The following is a 23,971-nucleotide window of genomic DNA, read 5'->3' as shown; positions in this document are numbered from 1 at the left end:
CATATCAAATGCATATTATTCCACGTGGACACTTCATTTAATCTTCGAATTTCGAATTTGAAGCGCCGTTTTCCCCTGACCGTTGATCCTGCCTTTTGAAGAATTCGAAGCATCTCTTCGATCCAGTCCCTTCGTTGCTTTAGGCTTTCAACCATCGCATCTCCCTTTGAGGCTATTTAAACCCCTCAAGGGTACTTCACCCTTATCTTACTATCTGGCAAGTTATTTCGTCTGGTAGATTTGCAAAACGACATTCCGTCTTACTTTGCTGTATCCGTACTCTTGTCCTCCAACACCATCTTCGATCAGAATCTGAACGAGTAAGTCTCCTTTTCTGTTGATGTTACTAACCTTTTCCTCTCCCTGAGTGAGCTCCACAGTATTCTTACTTGGGGTTTACTTATGACGGAAGTTCAGAGTAGTTCACGCTCAACAGAGATCTAGGGTTTTCCCTCTTCTGTATGTTGTTAGATTCTCGTACTGACATTGCTTTTTTGTATTTGCAGTGCCTCCGAGAATTAACTTGAACTTTATTAGGGCAAATTCCTGCAAGAAAACTGCCCCTATACCGACGACGGCTGCTTCTTCCGAGGTGATTGCCGTTGGCGAATCTTCTAAACGTGAGGAGACTGCTGTTGGTGAATCTTCAGATCAGATTTCCCACGTTTCTGCTAATGTTTCTCCCACACTCCCTCTGCCTGAAGAGACCGTTCGGTCTCATAAGGAGGATGTGGCTCCCTCCGTTGCTGCTTGTGCTGCTGATGCCCCTGCTGCAGAGACCGTTCAGTCTTCCCTGATGAAGACCCTTCAGGCATCTGAGGCAACTATGTTGGCATTTGAGGAAGATGCGGTCCCCATTGGTGCCACTTCTATTTCCAACTCTAGAGCTTGTTTGGCATCCTCCTCTCCTTCTCTGGAGATGGAGGATTTTGCCACCAGAAAGCGCCCTAAGTTGGCCGTTGATGTAGCTCATCCTTCTTTTTCGTCGAAGAGGTCTGACTTGGTGACATGCGATTTTGACAAAGCACTAGAATGGTGTAATGCTGTTCAAATGCCTGCTGAGAGTAGAGCCCTCTCCATGATCCCAGACAGTGATTTTATGAAATCACTGGTGATGTAAGTTTTTCTTCATTACTTTTTGTTCTGAAGACTCTTCTTTTGCTCATGACTAACTCTGAAGTTGTTGCAAGAGTCTTATTGGTAACTTCCACAACCAAGTGGAAGCAGCCTCTAGACTCAGTAGACCGAGTGATGAAGTTTCCAAGCTTCGGGAAGACTCCAAAGCCAAAGACGTTGAGATTGCTCGTCTTGGAAACCTAGCTTGGGAGGTTGCAAGAGAGAAGAATTTCGTGATTGAGCGTCTTCGTTCGGATTTGGATGGTGCCAGGGAGAAGATCCGTCGGCTGGAACGAGGGCAGGGAAGTCGGGGCGAAAGGGTCTGGAAGCGTTACCCCAAAGGCAAGCTGTTACCCCTTTGCCCGAGTCCCTCCCAATTGATGTTCGCAGAGCTTGCATCTTCAAGTATTTGCATAGTAAGCCTTTTGTTGATATGCTGAATGCTTATAACTTGCAAGCATACCGGGATGGCGAAAACGAAGTATGGGAATCGATATTAAGGAGAAATCATTATTTCAACACGACTCCCCACCGCGCCAATTGTCATCCTGAAGTGTTTGCCAAGCTGGAACTTCCTCTTCCTGCCTAGACCAAAGATACGACAGACCTTCCACCTCCAGATCCGGATATCATGCATTATCTTGACGATTCTCCTCCTTATGCTCCTCTCAAAGGATTCAGTTATGAAGAGCTTGCCTTGAATGCAGGTTTGATCAAAGATCAGACTTCTTTTGATCAAGTTGGATAACGAGTAAGGAATTGCAGAGGATTTTGATAACATGCGCTTTCCCGACTCTGTTCTTCTTCTTCTTCTTGAATCTATGCTGCTTCTTGACTCTGTGTTATTTCTGGCAAAGCTCCTTCGATCTTGTTTAACTTCTTAATGATCACCGATGATGACATTCTTTTTTGACCGATCGAAGATTGTACCCCAACACTTGTTGTTTCATATGTATGCTTGATGTAAAGGTTGGCCTCTTCTGGTCATTTAAAGAAATAAAGAATTAACTTCATCTTTGAACTTTGTCAGTCACTTGAGTCATTGTTGTAGTAGGTCTTAGTTGTTCAATACAATGCCTTTACTTAGAGATTTCCGTAAAAATTCATTAAGTCTGAGAAGGAACTCACTCGGGTTTTAAACCGATGCCTTTGCTTAAGGATTTCCGAAGAAATCCAATTAGTTTGAGAAGGAACTCACTCGGGTTTTAAATCGATGCCTTGTAGAAGGACCCACACGGGTTTTAAACCGATGCCTTTACTTAAGGATTTCTGGAGAAATCCAATAAGTCTGAGAAGGAACTCATTCGGGTTTTAAACCGATGCCTTGTAGAAGGACCCACACGGGTTTTAAACCGATGCCTTTTGATTTTGTCGCTGGATCTGTTCTCGAATGTGTTGTATGATGCCCCCAATCAAATGACAGTATGTTAAACACTGAGAATTGTATTGATTGAGTTTGAAATTTGTTACATCATGAACGAAAATGATAATCTTCAGGGATAATATTTCTTCAGATGCCTGGCATTCCACGAACGATCCAACTCTTTCTGGTTTGTCAAGTTCTTTAGCTTGTAAGCCCCCGAACCGGCTGGTTTAATAACCATATATGGTCCTTCCCATGAAGGGTCCAATTTCCTCTGATGGCGTGGATCTGAAGCTAAGGTATTTCTCAATACCATTTCTCCTGCTGAGTACTGACGGTTCTTTACTCGGGAATTATAATGTGACGCTATCCTCCTTTGATAATGTTGAGTTCGTGCTATTGCTTTTGTACGAACCTCATCCAATAAATCAAGTAAATCAAGGCTATCAAGCAGTCCTTGTTCATTCACTTTTTCTTCGAATTCTCTGTCCCGTAGTGTTCCAACCATTACTTCCACAGGTGCCAATGCTTCAGATCCGTAGGCCAGTTTAAAAGGAGATTCTCCTGTAGGTGTCCGAACCGTAGTTCGGTAGGCCCACAGTACATTCTGCAATTCTTCGACCCACAAGGCTTTATCAGCTTCGAGTCTTCTCTTTATTCCCTCAAGTAGTGTTCGGTTTGTAACCTCTACCTGACCATTGCTCTGGGGGTATGCCACTGATGACATACGATGCTCGATCAAATAAGTTCCACAAAATTGTTCAAATTGTGGACAGTCGAATTAGGTGCCATGATCGGTAACGATTATTTTTGGCATTCCGACAGGGTATATAATTGACTCGAGCACGAATTTCTCCACCTTTTTTTCAGTGATGGTTGCCAAGGCGCTAGCCTTGACCCATTTGGTGAAGTAGTCGATTGCTACTATAAGATACTCTCTTCCGCCCGACGCCTTTGTGAATTTGCCCATGATATCGATTTCCCACATCGCAAAAGGGATGGGATCTAAAATCGAAGTCATGGTTTCAGTTGGTCGTTTAGATACCGTAGCATGAATTTGACAGTTGCTACATCGGCGAACATATTCCATAGCAGCTTGTTGGAGCTTAGGCCAGTATAATTCAAGCCTCAAAATTTTGTGTGTCAGGGCCCGACCGCCCATGTGAGCACCACAAATTCCTTCATGTACTTCAGCTAGAGCTGATTCCGATCCTTCGGGACCCAAACATCTCAGGAGGGGTCCAGAGTAAGATCTTCTGTACAACCTTCCATTTTGCATAATGAATCGCGCTGATCGTAATTTGATTAATCTCGCCTCTTTCGGATCCTCTGATAGTTTATCATCTCTCAGATATTCAACTATTGGATCCATCCAGCAACGCTCCGCTTCAATCTAGGAAATTTCCATCTCGTGATAACTTGGAAATGTTATCCCTTCGATGTAGATCGAAGGGTCTAATCGGGATAGCTCATCTGCCATTGTATTTTCTTTTCTTGGAATCTGACATACTTTCAAATTCCTGAACTCTTTCTGCAATACTTGCACAATTTCTTGATATTTCTGTAACCGGGGTTCCTTAATACCATATTCCCCTTGTACCTGGTTGACTATTAGCTGAGAGTCACTATAAATAGTTACATCTGCTATTGCTAATGCTTTTGACAATCTAAGTCCAGCTATAAGGGCTTTGTATTCCGCCTTGTTATTACTCGCTTCGAATGCAAATCTCAATGCATATCGAATAATAAATCATGCCGGACTTTTCAGGAGAATTCCAACCCCTGCTCCATCTTTGTTACTCGAACCATCCACATATACCTCCCACACTGTCGCGATGGTGGGTTCGGTAACTTCTTTCATGGGTGCAGTAGTCTCTACTACAAAGTCGGCTAGTGCTTGAGCTTTGATTGCCGATCGAGGCTTAAAGCTTACTTGGAACTCACTAAGTTCAACCGACCATGCCACCATTCTTCCAGACAAATCAGGTTTACGAAGAACTTTACTAAGAGGAAAAGTAGTAAATACCTCGATGGAATGAGCCTGAAAATATGGCCGTAGTTTTCTAGCTGCTATCATAAGAGCTAGAGCCTACTTCTCGATTTGAGAATACCGTGTTTCCGCGTCCAGTAGTACATGACTAACATAATAAATCGGCCATTGCTTCTTGTCCTTTTCCTGAACGAGAACTGCGCTGACCACCGAAGGGGATGCCGCTAAATATAGCTGCAAGACTTCTCCTTTCTCGGGTCGAGATAATAGCGGTGGTCTTTCCAGTGTCTCCTTCAGTTCCTCGAAAGCTTTCTAACATTCCTCAATCCACTTTGCCTCCTTGCTACCCCTCAAGTCTTTAAGAGCTTTGAAAAAAGGTAGGCACTTTTCTCCCGATTATGAGATGAAACGGTTCAAAGCGGCTACTCTCCCCGTCAAGCATTGTACATCCCGAACAGTTTTGGGGGCCTCCATGTCAATCAAAGCTTGTATTTTGGTTGGATTAGCTTCAATACCCTTTTATGATACCATGAAGCCTAAGAATTTGCCTGACGAGACTCCGAAGGCACATTTCTCAGGATTTAGCTTCATCTGGTATTTTCGTAGTACCGAGAATACCTCTGTTAAATCTTCTATATGTTTTGCCTTTGCAATGCTCTTTACCAGCATACCGTCAACATAAGCTTCGACATTTTTCCCGATCAAATCCTTGAATATTTTGTTGATGGCCCTCTGGTAAGTAGCTCTTGCATTCTTCAGGCCGAATGGCATGACTTTATAAAAAAAACTTTCACGATCAGTCATGAAAGCCGTAAACTTTTCATCCTCCTTGTTCATGAGGATCTGATTATACCCTGAGTAAGCATTCATGAAACTCAAGGTTTCATACCCTGCAAATGCATCTATCAGCAAATCAATCCTAAGCAATGGATAACAATCTTTAGGGCAAGCCTTGTTGAGGTCTGTGTAATCTGTACACATCCTCCACTTCCCGTTTGCCTTTTTGACCATCACGACGTTGGCCAACCAGATTGGGCATTCAATTGGTTCGATGAAACCAGAACTCTTCAGCTTCTCAAGTTCGCCCCGAACGGCTTCATATTTTTCCATGGAGAAATTTCTCCTTTTCTGGATAACTGGTTTCACCTTTGGATCTAGCCAAAGTTTGTGCTCTGCAACATGCCTATCGATTCCTGGCATGTCATCTACAGACCACACGAACACGTCACTATTTTGTTGAAGAAAAGACTTCAACTCCCCTTTGAATTCTTCCAGCTGCTCAGACCCGATATAAGTAACTCTTTTTTCATCACCGGAATACAACTGGATTTGCTCCAGTTTTTCTACTGGCTCGGGCCTTTGCATTTCTGCTTCATCCCGATCATCTCGTACTTTAATCGGTAACGCCGTTACCTTTCTCGGTCCTTCCTTGTCTTTCAAATATGCAACATAACATTGCCGAGAAATTCTCTGGTCAGATGAAACTTGACCGGCTCCCATCTCAGTCGGGAATTTTATTTTAAGGTGCTTCGTTGAAACAATAGCACCTAATTTCGACAAAGATGGTATCCTAAGGATTACATTGTAAGCAGGGAGATCCCGAACCACCAAGAAATTTACCTGAACGGTGGCTTCCTTGGGGAAGCCTCCAATCGATAGGTCCAACTGGACCGATCCTTCCGCTATTGCAGATGATCCTGCAAAGCCATATAGATGCGTGGATGATGGCTCCATCAAGTCTTCATCCACCTTAAGTTTTTGATAGGCTGCATAAGATAAAAGATCTGCAGCAGATCCGGTGTCAACTAACACCCTGTGTACTTCGCGGCATGCAATCTCTACCTTGATGACTATGGCATCATCATGAGGCAGACAAACGCCTCTCTCATCCTCCTCGCCAAAGGTGATCGAACCCTCACCATTTGGCCTCTTACGCTTCTGCGTTTCTCCAGTTTCAGCAAATTTTGATTTTGCTTTCAGCCTCCGGAGTGATTCAAGCTCGGGACCTCCAAAGATTGTTAGGATCGGTGACCGAGTAGCATCAATCACCTCCTTACCCTTCTTAGATTTAGGAGCCTCCGCCGGTTGATCTGGGCTAATCGAACGATCCCTTTTTACTGCTGCCTCGCGTGGTTCCTCTCGCCTTCTATTGACGAAACTGGACAAATGTCCTTGGGATATCAATCTCTCGATATCCGCCTTTAAATGTCTACAATCATTGGTATAATGACCGTAATCCTTGTGGAAACGGCAATACTTTTCTCGATCCTGCTCCCCTGGTTTTGTAGGAAGCTTCGGAGGCCACTTCAAGATATTCCGTTTCTTGATAATACTCAGAATATCACCCCGAGGAATATTTAATGGAGTATACTCACTCTTGTCGGGAGATCTCTGCCACCACGCCTGATAAGGCTTTCCAACTTGATCTCGAATATTTTGCTTCGGCTTCTGCTTATTCTCAGGAGCCTTTTGCTCTTTTGCGGAGGTTTTATTGTCCCCCTGGCGGGCGTCCAGGATTTCCGTGACTTCCGCCTGTTTTTGGCATCTCTGTACCAATTCAGCATATGTTGTAGGCATATCTTGGAGTAATAACTCCAAGAGTCTTCCATTAGTGAGGCCAATGAACAAAGCAGTTTTAGCTACTTGCTCATCTAGATTCTCTATCTCCATTGTAACCCTGTTGAATCTTTTCAGGTATTCCCGAATCGATTCACTCTTCTATTGTCTAATAGTAGACAAGGTTTCCTTGGTCTTCTTGATCTGGATTCCACTCTGAAATCGCCCTATAAATTTGTGTGCCAACTCGTCGAAATTCACAATCCTTCCCGATGGGAGGTTTGAGAACCATTTCTGTGCCGCTCTAGTTAAAGATGAACCAAAGACCCTACAAAGAATTTCATTAGAATTACCTGCAACCGCCATAGTTTGCTGATAATAACCGATGTGGGCCGTGGGATCTCCGGAGCCATCGAATGTAGAAAAAGTTGGCAGAGGGAAATTGTGAGGAAACTGGTATCCAGCAATGGGTTCGGCAAATGGAGTATTTCGAATAACTGAATAGATATCATCAGTTATCCTCCCTCTCGTAAATTGCCCAAGCTTCTGATTGATGTTAGCCAATTCTTAACCAATATGTGTCGATCGATCTTTCAGCAACACGATCACGACCTCGAATAACACGAGCATTATCACGAACAACACGATCATCATCCCGAACAACACGATCATCATCACGAACAACGCGTCTTACAGTTGGTGAGTGAGTTCTCACTCCTGTAACCAACCTTGTATTTGAATCAGTAGTACTCCCTTGTGGTCCGTCGAACCGATCATCACGCCTAGGGAGATTTTCAGTTCTCCTAGGTATTCGGTCGCCTTCACAGAAGTTTTGACAGAAGTTTTGTTCGTCAATTAGTCTCCGGTCCCGTTGCGATGAGCGCCTTCCTGCATCACGACGATCGGGCTCTGGTGGTACCACCACCTGCCTGGTCAGCGCACGGAGTGCCTGACTTACATCCAGCATCTGAAATTTTAGTTGATCCAGTTGATGTTGGAGTGAATCTGGAGGATTATTACCTCCTTGACCACCATCTACTTCGAGCGGTCGACTTCCCTAAGGAATATCTAGATTGTTTACTCCAGGAATTTGGACGCCAGCATCTCGTTGCGCAGCAGCTACTGCCGCTGATCTAGTCACCATAGCTTTCTAAAACGATTCCCACAGACGGCGCCAAATGATGCGTCCAAAATCTGCTCTGCCCTTAGATCTCCTTAGAATGACCTGCAAAATAAAGCGTTAGATGTGGCCCGACCGCTGGGATCGGGAGTCCACCTCCGTAGGCTAAGTCAGTTGATGAACTTAATCACAAACGGCTCTGCTAGAGCACAGAGCTAAGGAATGAATAATAAGAATACGATTCAGATAGTAAGCATCTGAGTGTTTTCGTCCGTCTCTACCTTGTGGGTAGGTTGATGTCTTATATAGAGTGTACCTTCGAATCTTCTTAGTTGGATGTATTTGAGCCTTCTTCGGATAGTCGTTGGATCTTAACAGATAGATCCGTTGAGTGATAGACTTCTACTAGTTTGGACTAGTAGAGGACTCCTAGGATAACCCGACTGTTATCTGGTGGTTATCCGTATGATAGCGATGAGTGACAGCCGCCGAACTCTGCTAGCCGTCATTAGGTTAATTAACCTTCTCCAAAAGTATCGGATTAGGGCGTGCTTGTGGCTGATTTAGTTTTCTTCATCAGCAAGCTACCTCATGAACCCGGCTCGCTCCGAAGCGAGTCGATTCCCTTCGTCCCGACCGGAGTCGAGGGTCGAACCAAGAATGAGCCAAGTTCAATCATATTTTCTCCGTATCAGTAACAAAGGCTGGGCATGAGTTATATATGCTCCAGCTTGAGGGGGAGTGTTAGGAAAGGGCAATTTGGGAAAGGACAGATCCATCAAGAGTTAGTGCCTTGCGCTAACTCTTGATAGGAAAAAAGAGGCGGTAATTAAGAGTTTTATACCAATCAAAATTGGTTGATGCTTTCCTATATAGAATAGACTTGTAAACTAGGCTATATATAGTGAAGTTAATTTGAGGAGTGCTAAGGAGTTCAATCTGAGCCTCCACAACTAAGTCGTGGCTTCCTTCTTCCCCTCTCCCTCATTCTTCACCTTATTCTTTCCCTAACTAACGAGATCCTTTCTCACCACTTTTCCTAAGTTTATCTTAGGTCTGCCCCGAGTTCTTCTAAGTTCTAACTTCTTTAATCTCAATTATATCTCCAAACAAGGCCATTTAAAGGTCTCCATTGAAGATGGTTGTGACACCTTAGCTGGCTTTCTCGTAGCTTATCATTTATCAGAGATAACTCCCAGACCAACTTTAATATGATCATTCCTTATCTTATCCTAAATAGTTTTGTCACCAATCCATCTTAGCATCCTCATATCTGCTACATTGAGTATCTATACATCCCTTGTTTGTTAGTCATCTGATGAAATCTTTGAATTGCTCTAAGACATTTTACCCCAAATATCTAAGATTAGAGGCAAAGAAGATGATTGCTGGAGGGCATGAGAAGAATGATCTCTATTATTTAGATGGTGCTACTACAATTGCTTCTGCTATCACCTCTCTAGTAGCATACCAGCTGCAGCATCTTTCTCTTTCCAGGCTTCAACAAATGGTTCCCAATTGCAAGAATATATCCCATCTTGATTTGAAGCGAGTGAGCTTGACCAGCATTACAATACCTTATTAGCTGAGCATGGATAACATTACGATACTTTGTTCCTGGCTCTTAATGCTCCTAATAATCTTCCGTTGTTTTCCTTTAGTTCACTCTCACATAGGGTAGCGGGGGCCTAAGTGCATTGGTAAGGTTACTCCATTTGGAGCAAGTGGTCAATGGTTGCGGGTTTGAGTCTAGACAACCTCTTTGCACGAGCACGATAAAGCTGTGTAATTATGACCCTCCCTAGACCCTGCAGTGACAGGAGAGTTGTTTGCTAGGTATGCATTTCTTACTCTTATATGTGGGAATCAATGTTACCAGTACATATGTCTTAACCATGAAAATGAGAAGGAAAAATATGAGCAGGTTGTGTTCAACAAGTATGTGTTCTAAACCTGTTTGTTTGTTCTTAAGAGAATCAATACTTATGCGGGTCGTGACCCAAATTCGTGTTATGTTATTGAGACTAAATCATAAAAACTTCAATATTCTAACCAACTTTAGACCACTTATCTTGCAAAAGAACCAATGGAAGGAAAAACGTAATTGTGAAATCCAGCCCAAACCTAACATGAACACCCTATCTGTTTTGGGTGAAGAAGAACTTGTTTGATGTTTGACCTTGAAGTTGGACCTTAAGTACAGTGTTTTTATCCTTAGAAGGTCCTATGAAGTCAAGTCAGACCTCTCCCTTAGAGTAGATCCGAAGACCCGAAGTGAAGGGAGAAGATTTTGTGGGCCATCTCAGTAGAAGACATGGTGTTTGACCCGAAACCCATGGATATTGATGATGGTGTTCCCTTATTGGAACCTAACTTGATTTGGAGTTGAACTAATCATTGAGTCATTGATGAAGGAGAGCCTGGTAGTTGGACTTAAAGTCTTTTTGGACATGGGTTGAAGGCTCCCCTCAATGCTAGGTAAGTAGTTTGATGTGTTGAAAGAATCCCATCCAAAGTTATTGATGTTAGGACCCTTAAATCCCTGTTTTGGAGTTGCTGACATGGGCCAGTCGACCAACAAGCACTGTAAGGACAAAATTGAAAATCCTGGTGTTTTTAGGACTTTTTATGCTATTTAAAGGGGGGGGGGAGACTCCGTGTTTTTCACTCACAATCAGTTTTAAGCCTCTGAGAATGTGGGAAGAACCCTAAAACCTCTCCTCCAAAGCCAAGGAAGATCCTCAAGCATCCGTCCGAGTTTCTTCATCGGTTTTCCTTCTAAAAGGTTAGTAATTAATTCGTTTCTTCTTTGATTTATTCTTTCTTCTATACTTCTGATTACTTGATTATGAGAAAGGTATTACACTACTGTAAAGACCTTTTCTTTGATTCTCTTAACCATAGAGTGAATCCCCCATTCACTCTATATTCTTGAAACCTTATGGTGATGTTTTATGTCTATGATCTTACCTGAGATCTTAATGACTCTTTCCATGATTTTCCTATCTATCTTTATGATTGTGGGGAAGGTCTCATACCATTACCATGACCTTCCCTTGTGTCCCCATGATTATTGGATGGATCCCTATCTTTTCCCTTTTCTCTTTGTGAATCTGCAGTGGGTTGTTTTTAAAGAAATTTTGGGTAACCTTCAAGAAAGGGTATCCAATTGAAAACCCTAAATTTCTGTTAATTTGATGGATCCTCCCCAATGCCATTCTTGATTTTGAAATACTATTCTTTCTTTCCGAGAGTGAATTCCCCAATTCACTCTATGTTCTTGAAGTTCTTTAAGCCATATGGCAATGATTCTTGAATTTGACTTTACCTAAGATCTTGATCACTCCCTCATTAGTTTTCTACTAATCTTTGTGATTGTGGGAAAGGTCTCATATCAGTGTTACAATCGTTCTTCTATCCTCATGATTGAGGGGTTGATCCCTAATTTTCATTTTACCATGGGAAACCAAAACTAGGGTGATTTTGGGAGGACACTCTTGGGTAACCCTCATGAGAAGTAATCAAATTGGGAAACCCTAATCCTCTTTTATTTCATTGCATCCTTCTCGACACCTTTCTTGATTGTAAATTCTTTGCTTCTCTTTGCCTAGGGTGAATCTTTATTCTCCCTAGTCTTCCCATGGGATACACGAATTCTAGTTGGTAAACCCTAATTGTATGATTACAATTTGTTTCCTTTGGCTTTATGTAAAACTTTGTTTTCTCTTATTGTTAGACCCTACCCAATACCTTTCTTGATTTTGAAATACTATTCTTTCTTTCTTAGAGTGAATCCTCCATTCACTCTATATTCTTCAAACCATATGGTGATGTTCTTGTTTCTTGATTTTACCTGAGTTCTTGATTACTCCCTTGTTATTGTTTTTTTTTTTGGTACAAAGGCGCTTTTTATATATAAGGATAGGGATATTCCATATGCCACCGGAAGGAGTTGAACCCATGACCTCTCCACTGAGAAGCAGGTTCCTAACCATCCTACCAAAGTTGGTGATTGTGGGAAGGGTCTCACACCAGTGTTACAACCTTTCCTTGGATCCCCATGGTTGGTTGGGTGAATCCCTTTCTTTTCCTACCTTAGGAATTTGTTAAGTGGTTGATTTTGGGAGGGAACCCTCATGAGAGCATATACTGTTTGTAATACTTCAAAAATAGTTCAATTCAATTAATTGACGAGGGAAAGATTCCTTACCTGGATTCGCTTTCCCTTTTATGAAGTATTCGCAGCGGAAGTCTAGATCCACGTTCTCGTTCCACCACCAAAGCTTTACCGGGGAGATTCCACAATCACTAGGAAAGGGAATGATATCCACAACCCAAATGCCGTGGATTAATGGAATGAAGATCAAAAGCGAGGAAAGGAAAAAATTTCCAAGCCTGCGATTCTAAGAGAGAGGAAGAGAGAGATGGAGCCGCCGTTTCTCAGAAATAAATCTAGTGCGAATGAATCACACACTTACTCACTAATGCGGTGGTTACCAAAATATATAACCCTATTTTGTAACCGCCCTAATAGTGAGTTTCCAATATTGCCCTTGGGCATTTTATTTATTAATCATATTAATAAATTCCAACAGCTCCCACTTGCACAAGGGCAAGTGTTAATCTTTCAATATGTCCCAGACACACATGTATATCCCAGATATACACATTCAATCTCTCTGCTCTGTATCTCAGATACATAGACTTCTTGTGTCCCAGACACACATGTATATCCCAGATATACATTTATATTGATCTCTTTGCTATGAATCCCAGATACATAGACCATCTGTGTCCCAGACACTAACATCCACAAGTCATACTGGCAAAATGGGTTGTGCGACCGGTGATATACCTGCACGCGTGAGCCCCAAACTAGAAACCTTCCCAGAAGAGCAGAATGGCACATCACTCAAAGAAACAAATCAAATAAGTATTAGTATAACACAGTGTCCTAGGTTTATTCAAACTCACCAGACTAAAGGTATCTCAATCCCTCTGAGAGATCACCTTCTTGTCCTTAAAATGTTCACTACTGTAACACATACAGTTGGCGCCAGCAAACACTTTTAGGGTGCGGTTGAATCAAACATTTCCTTTCGCCCCTGCACCATCACTACACTTAGGATTGACTCCTTTCCGGTAGTGCCCCTTTAGGTCGAATCAATCATGACCATAGGTAACACCCCAAAGTAGCCACATCAACCCTTCGTTTCATGATGTCGTCGAAAGTCACTAAGAACACTAATGGACCATAAGGTCCAGGACTCACACAATGAGAGGAGCAGGGATCCATCCTCTCATTTCCAATGATCGCTAAGCACACATAGTATGATATACGTGCTATGGTGGAGCATTCTATATACAATAGAACGTATGTCCATCTCAACACCATACAGGTCTTAGTCCAGTCGCAACCCCTTGCGCCTAACCCGAGTTTCTTTATTGTCGCCACCCTAGCGCCACATAAAGTACTTGCACCTTGCTCCTATAGGCAACATGAATAGTGGGAACATTCATGTCGATTCTCTTCACAATAGAGAAGCTCATCTTGATTTCAAATCAAGGCTACATCATGATTATGAATTGACTTACACAAAGTCATTCACAATCCGTCTCATCTCTGCTCGCCTCCAAGGCGTCAGAGGCGAATGCTCGTGTGAGTGAGCCATTCTCTTGCCTATTGACATATCTTGTTTTATGCTAGAAGAAACACAATCACACGGAAAGTGAATAAAAATAAATGCTGGAATGAACTCATATTACTCATTAATAAGAAAGTCTCAGTACAAAAATAAGTCACAATCTACGCAAGCCCAAGGATTTTACATGAGAAATAAAAACATCCTTGGCTATAGGTTTGATAAGAGGGTCAGTTACCATCTGACTAGTAGATACGTGCTTAAGTACAACTTTCTTCCTTGATGTAATATCTCTAACAAAGTGATATCTCAATTGTATATGTTTGGTCTTCCCATAATACTTGGGGTCCTTGACATAGCTAAGAGCTGCCGTACTATCACAGTAGACAAGGGCAGCCTCTTTGGATGTCATCACAATCCCAGTATGTCGAAGGAATCTCCTCAACCAAACAGCCTCTTAAACCGCAGCTGAGCATGCCACATACTCTGCTTCCATGGTCGAGAGGGATATACAAGCCTGCTTTTTGCTACACCATGAAATAGCCCCGCCATTCAGCAAGAAAGCATATCCAGAGGTTGATTTGCGCTCATCGATGTCTCCAGCCCAGTCGGCATCACTATAGCCAACTAAACGCAAATCCGATCCTTGGTAACACAACATGTAATTACTCATTCCTCTGAGATATCTCAATATCCTCTTGACTGCTTTCCAGTGCTCTATGCCTGGGTTTGATTGGTACCGACTAACCAAACCCACTGTATAACAAATATCCGGCCTAGTACACATCATAGCATACATAAGGCTACCCACTGCACTGGAATATCGAACTCTTTCCATCTTGGTTTTCTCCTCTGGAGTCTTAGGACCCATATCAAGGCTCAAATGCAAACCATTCTTCACTGGAGTATCAATTGGTTTGCAGTTGTTCATCTGGTATCTCGTCAAGACATTGTCAATATAGGTTTCTTGAGATAAACCCAGTAATCTCTTTTGCCTATTTCTGACAATCTTGACACCAAGCACATAGCTTGCTTCACCCATGTCCTTCATATCAAATACGGAGGACAACCATTTCTTAATGGTTTCCAATAGCTCCTTGCTATTGCTAGCCATAAGTATGTCATCTACGTACAGTGTCAGAATGACATAATTATTATCAGATCTCTTGGTGTAAACACAGTGGTCTTCCTCAAGCATGGAAAAACCATTTTCCATCATAGCTTGGTGGAAGCGCACATTCCACTGTCTAGATGCTTGCTTTAAGCCATATATGGACTTCTTAAGCTTGCACACTTTGCGCTCAAGTCCATTTGCTTCAAAGCCTTGAGATTGATCCATATAGATCTCTTCCTCAAGTTCTCCATTGAGAAAAGCAGTTTTTACATCCATCGGATAAAGCTCCAAGTCCAACTGAGCAACAATGGCTAGTATGAGGCGAATTGAGGCAAACCTAACCACAGGGGAAAAAGTTTCCTCATAATCAACGCCCTCTCGTTGGGTGTAGCCCTTAGCCACTAAACGAGCCTTGAATCTCTCAATAGATCCATCTGCCTTTCTTTTGATCTTGAGAACCCACTTGTTCCCAATTGCCTTTCAGCCTGGCGGCAAGTCAACCAAGTCCCAGACATAATTGACTTTCATCGACTCCAACTCTTCCTTTATTGCTTTCAACCATTCATTTGAGCTTGACCCCACAAGAGCTTCCTGCGCGCTCTTTGGTTCATGCTCATCGACTGAAGTCATCTCACGGTCGATCTCTTCAGAGTTACCATGTAGGCTTCATCCTCTATGTCGAAACGTCGACGAGGAACTAGCCCGCGCCCACTACGGCGCAAGTGCATGTCAGATTGCTCACCGTCTAAGGTAGCTATCACATCTGCACTCCCACTCCCACTAGGATCTTCTAGATGAACCCCAGGTTCATTATCCAGAATCTGAATCCCTTGAGTGACAAGACCACTATCTTGTATCTCAAAGAATTCCGATGATTCTTTGTTAACTCCTGAAAGAGATGGAAAATCATTCTCCAAGAATGTTGCATTCCTAGACTCGAGTTCCGTTCTTCTCTCACTCTCATCTAGTCCAATGAAGACATGGCCCTTTGAGGGTTCAGAATATCTCACAAAGATACACTTTCTTCCTCTGGGTCCAAGCTTTCCATATTTGTGAGAATTAGAGTGAACATATGCTGCACATCCCCATGCGCGCAAGTAACTCAAATCTGGCTTCATTCCGGTCCACAACTCATATGGTGTGGAAGGAACTGATTTGGTTGGAACTCTGTTGAGGATATAGGCCGTAGATCAAGCAAAGCATCTCCCCAATAAGAGATGGGTAGATTTGCCGTGCCATCATGGATCTCACCATGTCTAGCAAGGTTCTATTCCTCCTCTCAAGCAACCCCATTTTGTTGTGGAGTCCCCCGGAATAGTAAGTTGTCTAGATATCCCCTTTTCATCACATAACCCTTTGAACATATCGGAGAGATACTCTCTACCTCTATCCGTTCTAAGAGTTTTAATCCTTTTACCTAACTGATTCTCAACTAAGCTCATGAATTTCTTAAAACATTCCAGAGCTTCTGACTTATGAGAAATTAGATAAATGTGACCATACCTTGTATAGTCATCTATGAATGTGATAAAATAAGATTGTCCTTTTCTAGTATGCACATTCATGGGTCCACACACATCTGAATGGATAAGTTCTAAAGGAAGAGAGGCTCTCAAAGCCTTTTTAAATGGTTTTCTAGTTGCTTTTCCTCGCTAGACATGACTCACAAAGTTGGCAAATCGGATAGTGAACCTTGGCCTAAGAGACCTTCTCTTGCCAACCTGTTCATCCTATCTAAGCCAATATGTCCTAGTCTAGCATGCCACAAATTAGAATCAATACACACAGTATTTTGGCAAACAAAAGCACTACTAGAATTAAATGAATAATCAATTGTATCCAATACAATGAAACCATTGTTAAGAAAACCATAACCATAAACTGTATCACCCAGATACAAAACCAAAGAATTGTTTTCAAATACAACTTTAAAACCATGTCTTAAAAGATAAATAACAGAAATAAGATTTCGCCGAATGTCTGTGCATACAAAGACATCATGGAGTAACACGTACCGGCCACCTCGCAAAACTAATTTGCATGTGCCTATGCCATGAACCTCCACGCTTGAGCTGTTCCCCATCTTTATTCTTCTGCTTCCTCTTGGAATACGACAAGTATTCCACGAAGCTCGAGCGTTCCCTTGTTATGTGTTCGTCGCACTTTGAATCAACAATCCACAAAGGATTTAGTTCAAGAAGCATAATAGAACTTGTTACATAACAAGATGAGGTATAACACACAGTACATACCTCTTGCTCAGTGCAATCACGAGCAAAATGACCAGGCTTTCCGCACTTGAAACAAATTAAAGCTGATTTCTTCTTGCCAGCTCTAGTCCCCCTTGAACGCTTGGGGCCACTCTTGTTTTTGTTCCCACCCTGGTTACTTTGCTTGGACCGCTGAGGTTGAGCTTTCTCTCTCTTGCGCTTGAAGCATGCACCCTTACTAGTGCTAGCTTCAGCAGCAAACACATCAGTTTAAGGGGCATCGGCCAACATCCGATCCTCATCAAGCTCAAGGTGCTTGGCAGCTTGATCAAAAGTCTTGACCTCATCAGTATGAGTCAAGAGATCTTCATATGCTCCCAAGTCTTTGGCAATGACCTGATGACTGCGGAGACTTGCTCCTCATAAGTCTTCTGGCGCCCACATGCGCTCAACTCACTAATCATGTTAAACATGATGGTTATATGCTGCCTCATAGTGTGACCCTGACGCATCTTATAACCGTCAAAGGTGAGTCTGAGCTGGCGGCCTCTTGTGGTGGAAGTTCCTCCATATTGGAACTTCACAGCCTCCCACAAAGACTTTGTAGTCCTATGCTTCTCATAACGAAGCATCAGGTCATCCCTCATGGAGCTCAGGATTGTAATCCTGGCTACCCGGTCTTTTCTCTTCCAAGCATTGTACGTTTCAAGGTCCCTGCGATGCTGTGCAGTGGTACCTTCCTCGGGGTGGGTTCATGGTCCTGGTTTATGGTCTCCCAAGATATCCCCGCTCTTCCAGAGATATTGCACCTTTCGGTGCCAGAGGTCATAATTCCTCTCATTCAGCTTATCTCCTTTAGTGAGGTCAGCAACTATGCTCTTTGTAGCAGCCATTTATTCTAGAGATATTACATACAAGAATGAGTTCAATAAATCTAGCATAAAACACAACTCATGCAACAATCAAATCACACTAGCATAGTCAACCTATGGGATAAGCACTTAAACCAAAAGAGATGCTTTAAAAAAAACATTCAATCAAATTCTCATGCAAACCCACATAGACTTATACACTACTTTCATTCTGTGCAAGAAAATGGTTGATAGACCCAAAATAAAAAATAGTTTTATTAAAATAAAACATGCAATCATGTCAATGCTATGAGGTGGTTCACACAGAACACTTCTACCTCATTAGCTCCCACTAGGCCCCATTAGGCCCTCAATGCCCAAACATCACACAGATTGTGGGCCATTGGTGTCCAGTAAGTTAGAAACACATTCTGAACTGGACAGACCAATATCTGAAAAAAATCCATCTCCCAGCACGGATCGCTTGCCGTCGCTGCCTATGCCCTGCATGCGACTGCCGTCGCCTTTGATGCCCAGACGGAAATTCCGTCTGGCATTCTGTGACTAGACGGATGACCGTCTGGCATTCTGAGACCAAAAAACAACGTTTTTTCTCAATTTTTTTATGAATGAATTTTTTTTCAAAAACGGTAAAACACATTTTTTTCACCCAAAAAATATCCAAAAATACATGAAAAAAAAACCATCAATAAATTTTAAACAAAATTAATTATCATGGGTAATCAATTCATGCAAAAATTTACAAAGGAAATTCTCAAGAATCTCCCACTCGGATCCGAACCCAAAACATAAGGGTTTCCAAAAACCCTAACAATTCTCTCATGGGTTTCGTATTAAACCCTGGATTCTCCGTAAACCCTTGATCCTCCCATTGGATCCATACAATAAAATTAAACAATGAGGAGGAACAAAAAAACCGTGGGAACCAATGGCTCTGATGCCAATGTTTGTAATACTTCAAAAATAGTTCAATTCAATTAATTGACGAGGGAAAGATTCTTTACCTGGATTCGCTTTCCCTTTTATGAAGTATTCGCAGCGGAAGTCTATATCCACGTTCTCGTTCCACCACCAAAGCTTTACTGGGGAGATTCCACAATCACTAGGAAAGGGAATGATATCCACAACCCAAATGCCGTGGATTAATGAATGAAGATCAAAAGCGAGGAAAGGAAAAAAATTCCAAGCCTGTGATTCTAAGAGAGAGGAAGAGAGAGATGGAGCCGCCGTTTCTCAGAGATAAATCTCGTGCGAATGAATCACACACTTACTCACTAATGCGGTGGTTACCAAAATATATAACCCTATTTTGTAACCGCCCTAATAGTGAGTTTCCAATATTGCCCTTGGGCATTTTATTTATTAATCATATTAATAAATTCCAACATATCCAAATTGGGTAACCCTCATGAGAGGGTAACCAAGTTAATAAACTAATGTTTTTGTTAATTTGATAGATCCTTCCCAATGCTATTCTTGATTTTGAATTACTAAAACTATGTTTCCCTGTGAACCCACCTTGGGTTATTTTGTGTGTTAATTTTGGGTAACCCTCAAGAAAGGGTATCCAACTGGTAACCCTAGTGTTGTTGTTAATTCAATTTGATTCTCTCCAGCACCCTTTCTTGATTATGATTTCTTATTCTTTATTCCCCTAGGGTGAATCTTTATTCTCCCTAGCCTTTTCAGGAGAGCCATGGACTATATATGATGAAACCCTAATGTTATGGCTTAATCAAGATCCTATCTTTTGACCATGATTTGATGTTTTGACCTTTTTACATAGACTTAATATGTCCTAGAAAGCTCCCTTTCAAATTTCGGAGCAATCGGACTTCAAACGAAGAAGTTATGACCAAATTAGGGTTTTATACCCCATTGGTCTACTGGTTGGTCTACTGACCCAATCGACCAACCAAGCTGCCAACCGTAACAGCAGCTTGTTTCTTCGTCCGATTCGATTCGTTTGACTTCTAATCTTCTAGGGCTTGTTCCTAATTATTATTATATGCATGTTTAGGTTTTAATTGCTAGTCTTGGACCTCTTCCTCATTATTCTACGGAATTATTTAAAGATTACTTAAGGTAAGGATGGTTGATCCCTAATAACCTAATATGCATGTCTTTGAATTAGATTACATGATCATATTACTACTGTATTTAGTTTCCTTTATAATCATATCCCTGTTGTAGTTCTTCAACTACAGTAGTACTTGTTTTTATAATACAATTGTTATTTCAATTAAGTACGAATGATTACTCATGTTTTATATAATCAGTTGTGCTTGTGAATGACTGATTGGGAATGTGATTGCCTAGGTTGTGATTGGGGATTGGGGAATGCCTTTTTGGCGATTCTGTCTTTGGACACCAGTGGAGGTGGTATGGGACATTTTTTTATGGTGCCCCTTGATGCTTTCCCTGATTACTGGTTGACATACTTAGGGCATGTTTAGAAGTGTTTGGCTAGGATGTCCCTGTTATATCAGACCCGATCGGAAGGGAATTGAGATCGTGCAACCCGTGGTAACAATAGGAATTTGTGGACGCTCAAGACCGGTGAGTTATATTCATAAGAGGACATGAATCACATTGTGGATACTCGTGAGAGGCCATTCATTGGTACGGTTGCAGAAGTGGAACATGGGCCTTGGAACTCAAGACCGGTAACCAACCCGTGAGATGAACACGAAATTTCCTGTTAACTTAATGTAACTGACCAATAAGGTTGATGAGCCCATAGTCCGAGTTGGTTGTAGCCATAGGATACGTTGACTCTAGGGAGAAGGATACTGGAAAAGATCGCCCGGGGCGAGGAATGGAAGTATCTGGAGCTAAGTTGATATAACTAAGTAGAAGACTTGCATTTGGCTAAGCTTAACCCTGACATGCACCAGTACTCAGACCAAATGGAGGCGTGAGAAAGTGTTGACCTAAACCCCAGCCAAGGTTGTCCGAGAAGGTTTCATTACCCATTACCAACCGGCAGAACCCAAGATACTGAGATGGTTGAGGGAGAGTGATATGGACCCAACCCATGGGAATATGGTGCGACGACTTAAAGCATGTCTGCCAATAGAGACGAGCATACATAGAATTAAAAGCATATTTGCACTGTTTGTTTCATATCATATTGCATTCTGTATGATTTGCCTTCATATGTTATTATGTTATTATGGATTGAACTGCCTTGCTGAGTTCTTTTGAACTCACTCCTTTTTGTAACATCTTTTGTTAGACTTATTTGCAGGTCCTACTATTGTTGATTATGATGGTCAATACTATGAAGATCAAGTTGATTCTTATGGTACTCAAGGTACTGGCTACGGTGACTACGTCGCTAAAGACTACCAGTACGAGACTGATACTTATCAGAAGTAGTTCAACTCTTGCAATTGTGTGCCAGCGATGGGACATTGTCTCATTCTCTTTTTTTTTATCTTTATTAGATTCGTTGAGACCTTAGTTGTTTGTTCCCCTTTCTTTTGCGAACCGGTTGTAATCTTTGCTTTTGATATACTTTTCCGTTGCTACTGTGGAGTGATTTTCCGCCTCACTCCACACCTGGTTGGTATCATTTTCCGCACTCTGATATTCTTTTGTGATCCTTCTGAGATCATTTATTGACTTTTATTATTAAATACTTGAATACAATGATTTGTTCTTGCTTTTGATTATATTATTGTGCTAAGTGGATATGATCGTTCCTAAACTTGATCGTCGAGGTTGTGGATCACACACTTGGGTATTCCAGATAGGGTACCGGCTGGGTGGATGTGACAATAATACTAAACAACAAAAGGAGGGGGACTCCATCATACTTCAAAATGGCGCAAGGAAGGAGGGAAGGTCCTTTTATGGCACAAATCCATGTATTGAACCTTAACTATCACTGCTTGTGCTTAGCTCAAACTTGAACAAAAAAGTGAAAGTTATAGTGAATTAAGAGTTACCAGCTGATGCATCGCCCATCTGGATACGAAGAAGAAACTTTCAAGGCCATAAACAAACTGCAGTCCTGTCAACAAAGAATCATTGATGCATCCGGGTGCACCTGCAATAGATATATTATGGTTGAGTCAATAATCAATCTCATTCCTAAGATCGTGTTCCCCAGACATACAGGCACATAATTTTGTATTCAAAGAAGTATTCATCTCAAAAAATAAGACATAATTTAACTATTTTAAAAGGCAAAAGGTGTGCACATCAAGCACATGTAAGAACCATTCTGTTAGGGGAATAATAACTTGATACAATGCCCCCGATGATGAATATCTCTCTAGACCACCCCCATCCCCAACCTTGCTCACAAACCCCTTTTTCCTAGCTTTCCCACCTCGTGCCCTCCCACGACAACTAGATTTTTCAGGTTCTAGGCCTAATTGGAAAATATTTCCAGAAGGATTATCAAACAACCACTTCAAAAGAAAGAACGGTCTCTCACCACGGAAACATATAAAAATGGTTCTACACAAAAGCTGGTCTCCCAGAAAGGATTTGTTACCAACTGCATGCTAAGTTATTATTACAAATAGAAAGAACAGTTTTCTCTAGCAAAAGAATTTCAGGTCATTTATTATTTCCCTCAAAAAACACATGTAAGGACTCGAATCATGTAAAGGGATACTGTGATTCAGAAAGAAGATTGAAAAGGAAATACCTTGAAATGGACATGCAATGTTTCAGTAAGAAGAATAAATAAGAAGTACCTTGAAATGGACATGCAATGCAAATCCACTTCGCCACATACTTTTCGAAAACCTGCAAATTCAAGAATTAAATTACAAAACCTTTTCATGGCACAAAACAATCATCTTTTAACATAGACATCCTAAAAAACTGGTGCAAGTGACTCCACTAGTTACGAAGAACATCGGGAGTGGGGATTGAAGGAGATAGAAAATGCTCACATCCTTATGGAGTGACAGGAAGCATGACACAAGCAATCCACCCATTGAATGTGAAATGATATTAACTTTTCGCCCTCCAGAAGCCTTGTAGACAGTGGCAAGTTTTGCTTTTAGACCGTCCATTGCTTTGTCAATTCTGCCAACGTGATAACCAGTCTCAAGCTGAGCTTATTGAGAAACTTTCTTACAATAATTATCAAGCAGTTGTGTTACAATAAAGTTGGAAGAATCATAACAGGCATCAGTCATAACACTCAATTAGCATTCATGGTTGGACGAAACCACATGAATATCAAATAATCAACAGTATTAACACACACTTAATCACTTAACAATTGAATACCTATTGCTTTGACGAAAATCATAACCATGTCCAAACAACGTACTCCCCTTCTTGTACCCACATCCAATAAGCATATCTATTATATCATGAAACTGATATACATCTGTAAAATGAAAAAGTTTGGCCCACTGGACATCAAGAAAAGAAGAAATCAGAGAACAAAAGAACATATTAAAGTGGTAAACATTTGAGAACAAAAGAACAGCAACAGATTCCTATTACAACAGAGTGATTTGAAACTGTCATATGAAGAAAGTGATATTACCAAACATGTTTATATTAATTGTGCATCACAGTGGAGACAAGATTACCAATTGGTGATTGATATAATTGGAATTTGGACACAACAACAAGAGGACAATGTACAATTGTGTAATGGATCCAGTGTTCAAATTCAGGTATGAGCCTCTTGGAGTTAAATCTTCCATAGCAGGACAAGCAGAATGATAAACTATCAGAGAAGGAAATAGAAATAGAACATGTTAGACTTCTACATTCAGGTATGGGAACAGCAAAAAACTCTGAAATCTTAATATGTAACAGTGAAAAATTGGAGGCATATAAGGATTAAGGTTTTTGGGTTATAGGGTAGCAGGAACATCAGTTTTAAATTGACAGAAATTAAAATTTTGAAGGAATTGGAAGAACACTTTTCAGCACAAAATTTTTCATCAGCAATAGAGAGCAACAAGAATTGATAAGGTACAAGATGATTCTTTATGAATTTAATTC

General features: G+C 41.5%; 1 protein-coding gene across 7 annotated transcripts in view; it reads right to left on the bottom strand.

Annotated features, from left to right (window-relative positions):
- LOC149008460 (phospholipase A(1) LCAT3-like) overlaps nt 1–23,971 on the bottom strand; it is a 48,971-nt gene that overhangs the window by 22,768 nt on the left and 2,232 nt on the right. For 5 of the 7 annotated variants that reach the window (XR_016175293.1, XM_089167298.1, XM_089167296.1 and 2 more), the window contains 4 exons: nt 23,240–23,367; nt 22,897–23,032; nt 22,696–22,747; nt 21,937–22,037 (listed from right to left, as the gene is read on the bottom strand). Coding sequence is in view for 6 of the 7 variants with exons in the window: in XM_089167298.1 (XP_089023424.1) it covers nt 21,937–22,037; nt 22,696–22,747; nt 22,897–23,032; nt 23,240–23,367 (417 nt within the window). In the remaining variant the exon portion in view is untranslated. The remainder of the gene's footprint in view (nt 1–21,936; nt 22,038–22,695; nt 22,748–22,896; nt 23,033–23,239; nt 23,368–23,971) is intronic. The other 2 variants (XM_089167297.1, XM_089167299.1) reach the window with 1 other exon arrangement.

The sequence above is a fragment of the Hakea prostrata genome, chromosome 8 (assembly GCF_041222555.1).
Source record: "Hakea prostrata isolate BN-2017 chromosome 8, UWA_Hpros_2, whole genome shotgun sequence".
Lineage (NCBI taxonomy): Eukaryota > Viridiplantae > Streptophyta > Magnoliopsida > Proteales > Proteaceae > Hakea > Hakea prostrata.
The sequence above is the reverse complement of the archived record's forward strand: the minus strand, read 5'-3'. Positions and strand labels throughout refer to the sequence as shown.